Consider the following 12,327-nt stretch of genomic DNA (forward strand, 5'->3'; position numbering starts at 1 on the left):
TCTGGTTTGCTTCCACCCCTCCATTCATTTCTGTTTATACTTTAATACTTGGTCACCCAAGGCAGAGGGTGACCTTGGTTCTCAGGCCTGGAAGGATTGTTTTGTCTGACAAAAATGTGAAGAAAGCTTACTGACACTCTATATAGAGTTCAGAGTTCTACACTAGTGCAGTACAGGATCTGAAAAATTTAAAAGCTAAAAATTTAAGGCACCACATGATCACAGTAAGGAAGAGCTCTGCAGACCCAGTACCAGCCCTTTGGTGCTGAGAGGTGCTGGATGTGCTGCTGGCAACTCTTCCAGAGCTGATTTGGGTCTCTTAATAGTTCTGTTGAATTCCCTCTGGAAGAGAAACCAAGCCTCAGAGAGGAAAAGTCCCAGCCCTTTCCGTGTCACACGGAGCTGGCAGGAGAAGCCAAGTGCTCACATTGATCACTGAGTGCAGAGCAGTGACATTAACCTCTCCATAATAGCTGTCTGCTCCTCCACTGCCCTCCCAGGAGGATCTGGCTGGTCCTCGGGGCGAGTGAACGATTGAACTGCTTGCAGCTGGACACTAAATCAGCCATTGTCATTGTCATGTCACATTGTTATTCCTGAGACTGAAAGATGAGACATCCCCACCCCTGTGGCTGCAAGCGTGGGCCCTGTCACATCTTTCCTGGTGACTGGCAGAATGCCACAACTTGCAAAAATCTGTCCTGCAGCTTCCCTCATAGCTCATCTCATACCTTTTGCTCCCCTGCTCTCTGTGCCGAGGAGGGAACTGTCAAACACAAATATTTACTGTGGCCAGCAGTGCCACAAGACATTTGCTTTGTAACTTTTTCTCAGCAGTGTGTTCCCCACCAGCTGAACCTCTTGGTGACTTCCACCAGTGCTCATTCTCCTGCTGCAGGGTGTCCAGAACCTTCTGACAGCTCTGTGAAGCCCAGCAGGTGTGCACAGCCCTGTGTCCTGTGCCCAACGGGGTCCCAGGGCACTCAGGGGTCACACAGCACATCACCCACCCTGGAAAGAGCTCAGGGGCTGGTCTGGGAGGGCACAGAGAGCTTTGGACACAGGGATGGAGGTGGTGCCTGCCAAGAACCCTGGGGCAGTGATGGCAGTGTGCTGGGAGCTGCTGCTGTGCTGCCTTTTGAGCATCTTGCCTGGGAGAGCTGCGGGAAGGAGGCGCAGGATCAGCCATGAGGAAAGCAACAGTTTGAGTTAGCAGGGTGCTCACAGCTCTTGGCTTCCAACCTGCAAACAGCCACGGCTGTTGTGATTGATGGGTGGTAATGAAAGCAGAAATGCTGGCAGAGAGGCAAGCAGGCACCAGGCACATCCTTCACCCCGACAGGGGCTGCTGGAAGGGCAGCAAAGTGCACCTGATGTGCTGGTGCCTCCTGGAGGAACCTGCCTGTTGGTTCTGCAAGCAATAGTGGATGCTTTCCTGGCTAAATAATCTCATTTAATGGGGGGAAACCCCACAAAAGCAGGTGGAGACACACCAGCAGAAGGGCTGTTGAGGGAAAAGCTTCCAGAGAAAAATCTCATTTAATGGGGGAAAAACCCACAGAAGGAGGTGGAGATACACCAGCAGAAGGGCTGTTGAGGGAGGATCCCCAAGAGAAGAATCTCATTTAATGGGGGAAAACCTCACAGAAGCAGAAGGGCTGTTGAGGAAAAAGCCTCCAGAGAAGGTGTGAGAGGAGCAGAGCCAACCCCATGGCCAAGGTGTGTTGAGCAAGAGCACGGCAGAGCTGTCACAGAAACATCCAGCACCACGTTTGGCTCCATCCCCTCACCCTCTCTGTGCCATTCTTAAGGAATGTGCTGCTCCTGGAACATCTCAGCCAGCTGTAGCACACCCAAGGACATTTCTGTTTAATCAAAATTGAGAAGGGTAAATACACTTTGCACAAAACCCCCAAGAAAGCTCTGGGTGCCTAATAATGCATGAGATCAATGGTGTGGGTAAGAGGGTAGGAACACACTTAAGAACTGATCTGGTCAAGGAGCCAGCACTCAGCTGCTTAATTAATGACTGTACAGCTTGTGAATCAGGGAAACATCTTTGGTTTCAAGTCTATTGATTCAGAGCTTCCATTATTTCCTAAAAGGTACTGATATGAATTTTGGAAATGTCGCAATGTCTATAATCTGCAAGAAAATAATGTACCCACAGGACACGCTTTGCTCTCTTGTATTTATGGTTGCAAAGAAAAATCTCTTGACCTGATCCAATGAGGTCAAAGAATAAATTATGTTCATTTTATACCCTGAACGGGTCCTCTCAGTGCAAGGAGAGGAATAGCAGATGAGATGGTGTCCAGCGGGTGCTCTCACCATCTCACACAGGGCTGCTCTCTGCTGACATCTTGTCCAAGGTCTCCTGCCCTCGTCCCTCCCACACCAACTGAGAACAAAGAATGCATGAAAGAACAGACCCAATCAAAATTTTATATAATATTCATTAGTATTCTGCACATCTAAGTGGAATAAAGATTTAATCTTTGCCTTACCTGAGAATGAGCAGGAAATAATTTGGCAAAAACCTCATCCATCAACAAGATCTATTCCCCTAACACTTAGCAAAGCTTTAAGTGCATTTACTTGTCTTTCTAGTTCCATCACTCTACTCCTAACAGCCACAATTTCTCTTCAGCAGATCATTATATCACATTGAAAGGAATCAAACACACTGTTTCCCAAAATAAACTGCTTGTTTGCTCTACAGATGTGGGATCTGTATGTAGAGAAATAAGATTTTTTTAAAAATCCATTTTTAGAAGGTGTTTGGAAATCTTTCTGCTGACTTCAGATGATGATGCTTTCTAGTTTAAATCAGACATTTGGTTTGTTTATTTTTCCCTGACTTCCCATGGGCAAGGCAATGATGGAAAGGGCTTTTAGGAGGTGTAGTCGATGAAGCTGCAGGTACAAGAAGTGCTAAGAGCCATGGATAAAAGTTATTTGATGGGGCACTAAAAGAGTGAATTGTGTTGGCTTCTGTGTAATGCTAAAGTACCAGACATTTCTGAGTGCCATCTGCTGGTTAATTCCCCATTTATACTCACAAACACACAGCCCCACGCTGTGCCTGCGCCTTGAAGGCATCTCAAAGGGCTTGGTGGTCCAAATGTGGACACATCACAAACTAAAAGCTCAACAGACCTTTCTTGGCTGTCTTCTGGCCTAAAGTTTTACCCCTCAGTTGATAACTGCCCAAAAACTCATGCTCACCTTCAGAGAAAACCACTGTGTTACTGAAAGACATTTTCATTTTATGCAGAAATGTTGGGCACTGTCAGTCACAAACCTTCAAGACTGAATTCATCCCCACCCACGGCAGGGGGTTGAAACTAGAATATATTCAAGGTCTCTTCCAACCCAAACCAGTCTGTGATGTTATGAACTGATGGCACTGGCTGTCACAGAAAGTTTCTGAGGAGATTTCTGCAGTGCACAGCTGGAGAACACGGCGCCACTGCGTGTCAGGAGCTCATCTTTCTGTCACCTCACTGTGTTTGTCACATTCCTGGAGCAACCAGGCACCAGAGACATGTACAGTACATTCCAACAAGACTTGATACTAATTTGATTTCCTCACTGCATTGATTTGGTGTGAGATATCCCCTCTCCTCTGTGTGAGCAGTGGAGCAGGAGTGCTGTGCATTAGCTGTGCACAGCTGGGAGGGTGCAATAGGCAGCCCAGACTCCACTGAGGCAGAGGAAGATTGTCCTTAACTAAAATGTGGAGGTGTAACCTATTTTTCCCATTCTCTGCATTCATTTTTAGCCAAATCGTGTTGGGGTGCACTTGAATAAATTAAAATACCCTTTGCTACAAATGGCAGAGCAGAGGAAATGCTGGGGTGGAGGAGGAGGCACCTGGCTGGTTCTGCACGTTTCCAATAAAATCTGTTCTCTGCTTTATTGAAGGAAAGCGTGGACCTGGGCGAGATCATGTTTTCCCTTTGTTATTTGCCAACTGCAGGTCGCCTCACCTTAACAGTCATCAAATGCAGGAATCTCAAAGCTATGGACATCACTGGTTACTCAGGTGGGTGTTTGGTGGCTGAGGAGGATCCCCTTGCAGCCACATCTCCTCCTCTTCCCTCATTGTACCCTCAGTAGATGGTGGGGGAACTATCACAGGAATACCTGAGAAAGATTTCTCTGTGTTTTAACTGCAAACAAAATTTTTAAAGTAGACAATTTGCTATTTTTTTCCCATCCCACTCGAGGGTTTGAAGGGTCAGAGCACTGATCCATCTTTTGGCTTGGACACTTAGATCTCTTGGAACCCTTTATAGCCAGACTCAACTCTTTCACCCTAAATCAGGAAAGGATCATGGCTCACCTGGATAAATCCCACTGGAATGTGCATTCCCCTGTGCAGTGCCCAGTAGTAAAATCTGATGATCACAGGACATCTATAGAGTGTTTGCATTTGCAGTTTCAAAGAGCTGACTTGCAAATTTAGCATGCACAAATTCTGGTTTTCATCATAAAATCCAATTTCTTTTCCAGACACCCACTTCAGAGTATTTGAATTTCATTGTACAAAAAGCAGTAACAACAGAGACCTTTGCAAAAAATGTTTCTGCTCAGCTGGAGCTTAATGCCATATGAAATGTCTGAGAATTGAGAGTTCAGGTGAAGCCAGCTCAGCCTTTCTGCAATAATAATCATGCAGTGCTCGTTCTCTGGTGCCTGAAGTTCAGGTCACCACCCACACCATTATGAGAAATGGAGGATTTTACTGGTCTGCAAATGAACTTTTTTTTCTAAAAGTCCATTTGAAGAGCACCTCTGGCTCATGGGAACTCACAGCCCATCCTCGGATAAAGCCGTTTCTATATTGCAAAAGTAACAAAACACATTTTCATCAACAAAAGGTCTTCTATCTCTTCCTCCCTAGATCCATATGTCAAAGTGTCTTTGCTCTGTGACGGGCGAAGACTGAAAAAGAAGAAAACCACCATAAAGAAAAACACACTTAATCCCACCTACAATGAAGCAATAATCTTTGACATTCCCCCCGAGAACATGGATCAAGTCAGCCTCCTTATCTCTGTCATGGATTATGATCGGTAGGTGGGAGGCTCTGGAGAGCTGGAGGGGAGAGCATCCCATTGGGTGCAGATTTTCCAGCTCAAATGCAATTTTCCACAGTGTTTTCCACAGTGTTTTCCTCATGGCAGGGCTCAGTGGTATCCACCTGTCTCTGATGATATATTGCTACAGTGACATTGATATTTGTGGTTATGGAAAAATAACGAGTTTGGCAAGGCTGCTCCTTGCTTTATGGCATTTCCTTGAGCTAGTGCCACTTTCCCCTTGGTTATTTATTGTCCTGCAACCCATTTTAGAAAGCAAATAATGTGAGCCCGAGCAGCTCTGGGTGTATGAATGATGTATTAATGAAGCTGGGGTTATTCTTGCTGTAGAGCACTGCTCACACCTCTGTGGCTGGACTGACCTGCAGAAATAATTTAAAAGCTGCTGTAATTACCTGTGGTGGTGGCAGGGCTGGGGCAGACAGCACAGCCCAGGATCACCAGCAGCAGGGTCCAGGTGTGGGCAGCCAGAGGGAGGGATGGATGGATGGATGGATGGATGGATGGATGGATGGATGGATGGATGGATGGATGATGGATGATGGATGGATGGATGGATGGATGGATGGATGGATGGATGGATGATGGATGATGGATGGATGGATGATGGATGGATGGATGGATGGATGGATGGATGGATGGATGGATGGATGGATGGATGGATGATGGATGGATGGATGGATGAACGGATGGACGGATATCAGGAATAGGTAGGTGCATCCCTGCACCCTTTCATTGGGTGGACAGATGGATGGGGGAAGGAAGGAAGGAAGGAAGGAAGGAAGGAAGGAAGGAAGGAAGGAAGGAAGGAAGGAAGGAAGGAAGGAAGGAAGGAAGGAAGGAAGGAAGGAAGGAAGGAAGGAAGGAAGGAAGGAAGGAAGGAAGGAAGGAAGGAAGGAATGGACAATGGATGGATGATGGATGGATGGATGGATGGATGGATGGATGGATGGATGGATGATGGATGGATGGATGGATGGATGGATGGATGGATGGATGGATGGATGGATGGATGATGGATAGATGGATGGATGGATGGATGGATGGATGGATGGATGGATGATGGATAGATGGATGGATGGATGGATGGATGATGGATGGATGGATGGATGGATGGATGGATGGATGATGGATGGATGATGGATGGATGGATGGATGGATGGATGGATGGATGATGGATAGATGGATGGATGGATGGATGGATGGATGGATGGATGGATGGATGATGGATGGATGATGGATGGATGGACAGATGGTGGATGGGGTATGGGGGATGGATGGATGATGATGGTGCCCCTTCTGTGCCGTTCCTCAGGGTGGGCCACAACGAGATCATCGGGGTTTGCCGCGTGGGGGTCAACGCCGAGGGGCTGGGCAGGGACCACTGGAACGAGATGCTGGCCTACCCCCGCAAGCCCATCGCCCACTGGCACCCGCTGGTGGAGGTGAAGAAATCCTTCAAAGAGGTGAGGGGGGTGTCCTTCCGTCCCAGTGCCTGGGCTGGGCGGGACTGGGCTGACTCCAGGCTTTCAGAGAGCTCCTGCTCTCGCCTGGGAATTTCTGAGCAGAGCTGAGGGAATTTTCTCACCAGAAATGAACTCTAGAAAACAAGCACTTCTGTATTGCCTCGAAATAGCTCCTTGAGCTCGCAAGCAAGACTGAGAACTGTATTTACAGATGTGACTGTTACATTTTGGGTTTTTTCTTTTCTTTTTCTGTTTCTTTTTTTTTTTTTACTTTTCCTTTTTAAATTAGAAATTGAGAGCAGTAAGGAAAGAGAATGCTGCTCTGATTGCAGAACAAATTGTCCAGGGATATTGCCTATTTCAAGTTTCAATTTTTCATCCTAAAAGATTTTTCTGTTGACTCATCTCCAAGCCTTTGAGGGGGAATAAATAGAACAAATGTAATTGCTCTAAGCATTTCCAGAGAAAGAGATTGACTTGATGCAGCCCCAGATGATAAAATAGGGCTGAAATGCCTGGGTACCATTTCGACCATCTCTGGCATTTTCTTCCCCTTTGCACTCCAATTTCTCACGCTTCTGTGGAGCTCTTTGGCTTTGCCTGATTTAGGTCATAATTTCTGGAGGACAGAGATGTGGAAAAGGGCACACACGCCTTTGACACTTCAAGTATGAGAACAAAGCACCAGCATTTGAGGCCAGTGATACGATAATAAAGGCAATAAAGCCTCCCACTGTATCTGGGGCTGAGGAGGTATTTTCCCTCAAAGCCACAGAATAAGTGCTTAACAAAAATCATCTCATTTTCCCCTTGAAGCTGAGTGCTGAGCTGTGCTGAAAGGCAGACACTGGGCTTGCTGAGACTCCACAGTATTGTGAATTAATGTATAAACCCTGTCTTTCCTTGAAATCTGCTCTTTCCTCCAACAAGAAGGGGTGGGCAGGCCCTGGCACAGGGTGCCCAGAGCAGCTGTGGCTGCCTCTGGATCCCTGGAAGTGTCCAAGGCCAGGCTGGACAGGGCTTGGGGCAACCTGGGATAGTGGAAGATGCCCCTGCCCATGGCAGGGGGTGGGAGCTGGATGATCCAGGGGGTTGGAACATGATTGAAGTTCCTTCCCACCCAAACCATTGCATGATTAACAAGCCAGTTTGTGCTCAGTGCCCTCTGTCCCAGCCCAGGTTGGTTACACACAAAGGAAAACCTGGCTGCTGATACTTTAGCTTAAGACACAGTGGAGGTGGATATATGATACAATGGACACCTGAAAATTCGCCCTCCCTCGTTTGAGGTGATCTGTGAGCTCACCTTGAATCAGCACAGGGCTCAGCTGTGCAGGGCTGGGGCGAGTCAGAGCAGAATTAAACCCTTGTGCACTTTGTGTGCAGTGCCAGCTCTGCCTTTGGGCCCTGAGCAGCCCCAGGGCTCCGTTCCCCTTCCCCTGCTGGCCCTGGGCAGGAGCCACATCTGGGCAGGCTCTGAGTGTCACCTCCCACTGCCACAGGGAGCTGGGGACCAGCAGCCACAAGGTTTCACCAATAATGGAACTGATCTCTCATTTGATCTCTTGGCAGCTGTAGCAGTCACAGTGTGACACCAACAGCCATGGGCTGACCCAGGGACAGGAGTTCTTTCTCCAGGTTGCAATTTTTATGGCTTTATTGCACTATTTTTCAGATGCAGATGGGGTTTTTTTGAAAGAAAAATTCCTGTAAAGTTTTTGAAAATCACTAAGAAAAAAAGTAAAAAAAGGCATTATTGTTATGATGAAACACAGAGAAACCAAGGAAGACATGGAAGATGACTCACCTTCTAAAACACACTTTGAAAACCATGGCTGAGCCCCCAAGACTCTGGAAAAAAACTGAGTGAATCATTTCACCCCTCAATGCACAGGTCAGGAGCTCTGCTTAAAAGGAAAGAAAAAGCCCTCTGATCATCTGCTCTGGTATTTCTGCCACAAACTGGTGCAGAGAGCCAGCAAGCAAATGGTCCCTGTGTTTATTTGCCCTTTTAGGTTTTTAGCACTGCTGTCTGCAAATCCCCAGAGCAGCCTAAAAGAAAAACCAAACAGAAAAGGCACAGGCTCCTGGGGAGAAATTAATGGGAAATGGTATTTGTTGGTTACAAGACATTGTATCACCTTTTCCATGTTGTGTTTGGGTATCTTTGAAAAGAAATTTGGGATTTTGGTCCTGTAATCCCAGCTCTGGATCTCTGTGCAGCTGCTCCATCCTTCGAGGCTCTGTGGGCTCCTGTCTGTCTGTCCATCTGTCCTGAGCATGCTGGGGGAGAGCTGCTGGCCCTTCACGCCTTCCTCACCTTTGTGGGGGTGACCTCGGGCTGTGCTGGCATCCTGAGCCATCGTTTCCATCTTCCTCTTTGTCTTCTTCTTCTTCCTCTTCCTCTTTGTCTCCATCCTCTTTGAGTGTGTTTTTGCTGGGCAGCAGCAAATGGAGCATTTTTGTCCCAGTTGGTCCTCGTGATGGTCTCTGTGTGCTCTGACCATCAGAAACAGCCTCTGGCTCCATCCAGATCTTCCCTGATTGAGTGCTTGACCTCAAACCAAGGCGAGGGAGCTGAGATTGAATTGTGCCTTTGATGTCTAAATGGAGAGATGGTGACTGGAGCTGCTCCAGGCACTGCCATCTCCCCTTGCTGTGGTTGGGGTCTCACTCCCTCCCCACCCCTCAGGGAGGAGAAAAATGTGGGAATATGGAATTTCTTTGCTAACCAACACCCTGCCTGGTGCGCCTTGGAAAAGCTTTGGCCAGGAGAAGGAGCTCCCACCGTGTTTTGAGTACAGCTCAGAGTCACAATTTCTGGTGAATTTACCAGGAAAATGTCCCCAGAGCTGTGCTGCTTCAAGAGGGTGGCTCAGCCCTGACCCCCTTACCCTGCCACAGCAGGGAGGGATGGATGGATGGATGGATGGATGGATGGATGGATGGATGGATGGATGGATGGATGGTTGGTTGTGTCCATGGTGTTGGACCAACAGCCTCCTCCTTTGTTGAGCCATGATTCTTTGTCCACCATGAGGACCTGGGCAGCTCCAGCCTGTCCCAGCACCCCCAGTGCTGGGCTAACATGGCCCAAGCCCTCATTTCTGTGCCAACAGCAATTGGGCCCTTCCTCCATGAGCTGGTGCTGCTCCCTCTTTGCTTTCACTGCTGGAAAAGGCTCCAGTGAAAAGGGAAACACTTTGGATGCACATCATGTCTTTGGTTGCTCCATATTTATCAACAGTATGAATAACAAACCATAATGACTGCACTTCTCTAATGACCATCATCATTAAAGAGGGAACATGGAGAACATGTGCAAATGAATCATTAATTACAGGCTTTTAAGCGCTATCCTCCTCACACAGATGTTCAGAAGGCGAGTTTCTGGGCAGAAAGGGAGAATCCCTCTTTGTGGGGTTGTTCTGACAATCAATTCTTCCCCTCAGCACAAGCTGTTCCCAGTGTTCATCCCCAAGGCCCTGCTGGCAGCTGCTCCCTCCCTGGTCCTTCAGCCTCCCCACCCCTGCTCCTCCTGCATTCCTCCACCCATCAGCCATGTTCAGGGCTGTGTGCACAAAGGGAAATAGAAATTACAGCTCGTTCTTCTCAGGATTTGAAGGGAATTCTGAAAATGGGGATTTTCCCTGTGATCTGTGAAAAACAAACCCTGGAATCGCGGGGTCGCGTCATCAGCGCAAAGCAAAATGCGTCTTTGATGCTGCCAAGTGCCTCAGACTTTCAACATTTATTTGTTTAAAACATTGCTCCAGATAAAAACTGCTAACTCTCCTGAGGGCCAAGTCATGCCCACAACGAAGAATCATTGTCTTTAAAGATAAACCCTTCTAGACTTCTGGGTCTGTTTGATTTTGATTGAACTGGTCCTGGTTTCTGACTGTTGGCTACACAATGCAGAGCCCACCTTTCCTAATTAAATGAAGGAAAAGTATCTCCAGGTTCCTCTCTGGTTATTTGGACCTGTCCTTGGAAGAGTTTTCATCATGTTTTTGGAGTAACAACGCTGTCATTGTCATGCAGACAGCACGAGGCAAAGAGCATGGGGAAGGCTCTGCCAAAAACCCATTTCTGTTGTAATTTCTGCAATCTGTTCCCTGGCAATTCTCATGGGGAGGTTGTACCAGTATTATCAATTCCTCAGGGATTTTAGACAATGCTTTTGACATGAGAAACATAGAGGAAAGTGTTTCCTTACCTTAAGGCAGCTGTTTGGCAGAATGAGCTTCTCATCTTCTTCATTCATTAATTTCTGCTCAGCCCTGATGAAATAGAGGCTGTTCAATGCAAACCTGTGCAGTGAGTTGCTTTACACTGACTGGTCTCTTTGGGGAAGGAAATTGGCCAAATTTTTGACCACTCCAAACCCATGGAGCATCTGCAGAGCCTGCTTGCCCTGCTCAGCCTCCCTCTGAGCACCAGTCTGCTGTTCTCTTGTTTTCGTTCAAGATGGTTTTGCCAAGACAAGGGTGAGGTCTGGTTCCCCAAGTGGATTTTCACCCAGAGAAATGAAATTCATACATGCTTAAACATTAATATCAGCCAGCAAAGAGTTTCTGCTGATGTGGGAGGGGAGGGAATTGAATTGATTCAGGCAGTGGAAATCCTGCCTCCCGTTGTCTCTGGGAGATGTCTATCATTTGTCACTGGAATTTAATATAACAAGATGGTGAGATGGGCAAGTGCTCAAATGCTTCAGGAATAATGGGTTTGAATTATGATAATAGCCCCCAAGGCAGATGACAAATAATTTATGATCCCTTAAGTATGGCAAAAAAAAAAATTTGCTCCATCCACCGAGTCTCTGATCTGATTTTCCCTTTGAGAAATGTCTCTGGTGCTGTGGACAGAGCTGCTGTAGAGTAAAAATTACCAGACTGGAAAGACTCAAGTACTCCTGAGCTTAGACAGTATTTTTAAACCAAAAAGACAACAGCAATAAAGCAGGGAAAAGCTGAGAGCACTTTGTCTTCACAGCACACATAGACACTGTTTATCTTCCTTTTTGTTTTTTTTTTTTTTTTTTTTTGGTGAGGAATCCTCACAATTGAGAATTGATTTACAAAGCAATAAAGAAAATTGCTCAGCAATTCCTCCTGAGTGGTTAAACACGGGCATTGCATAAAATGGAACTTGTAGAGCAGAAGAGAGGCACAGCAGGGATGGGATGGGGTGGGATGGGATGGGATGGGATGGGATGGGATGGGATGAATTGGGATGGGATGGGATGGGATGGGATGGGATGGGATGGGATGGGATGGGATGGGATGGGATCTGCAGATGGGATCTGCAGATGGGATGAGATCCATGGGATGGGATGGGATCCATGAGATGGGATCCATGGGATGGGATCTGCAGATGGGATGGAATGGGATCTGCAGATGGGATGGGATCCATGGAATGGAATCCATGGGATGGGATCCATGGGCTGGAATCTGCAGATGGGATGGGATCCATGGGATGGGATGGGAGATCCATGGGATGGGATCCATGGGATGGGATCCATGGGATGGGATGTGCAGATGGGATGGGATCCATGGGATGGGATGGGATCCATGAGATGGGATCCATGGGATGGGATCTGCAGATGGGATGGGATGGGATGGGATGGGATGGGATGGAATCCATGGGATGGGATCCATGGGATGGGATCCATGGGCTGGAATCTGCAGATGGGATGGGATCCATGGGATGGGATGGGAGATCCATGGGATGGGATGGGATGGGATGGG

The 12,327-nt window shown here is 47.4% G+C and overlaps 1 protein-coding gene across 1 annotated transcript in view; it reads left to right on the forward strand.

Moving 5' to 3' along the window:
• Positions 1-12,327, forward strand: part of SYT6 (synaptotagmin 6) — a 36,472-nt gene that overhangs the window by 23,145 nt on the left and 1,000 nt on the right. Inside the window, exons 4-6 of the mRNA XM_058039920.1 lie at positions 3,928-4,048; positions 4,910-5,081; positions 6,424-6,574. Coding sequence (XP_057895903.1) covers positions 3,928-4,048; positions 4,910-5,081; positions 6,424-6,574 — 444 coding nt within the window. The remainder of the gene's footprint in view (positions 1-3,927; positions 4,049-4,909; positions 5,082-6,423; positions 6,575-12,327) is intronic.

This window comes from Melospiza georgiana, chromosome 23 (genome assembly GCF_028018845.1).
Source record: "Melospiza georgiana isolate bMelGeo1 chromosome 23, bMelGeo1.pri, whole genome shotgun sequence".
Taxonomy (NCBI): Eukaryota; Metazoa; Chordata; class Aves; order Passeriformes; family Passerellidae; genus Melospiza; species Melospiza georgiana.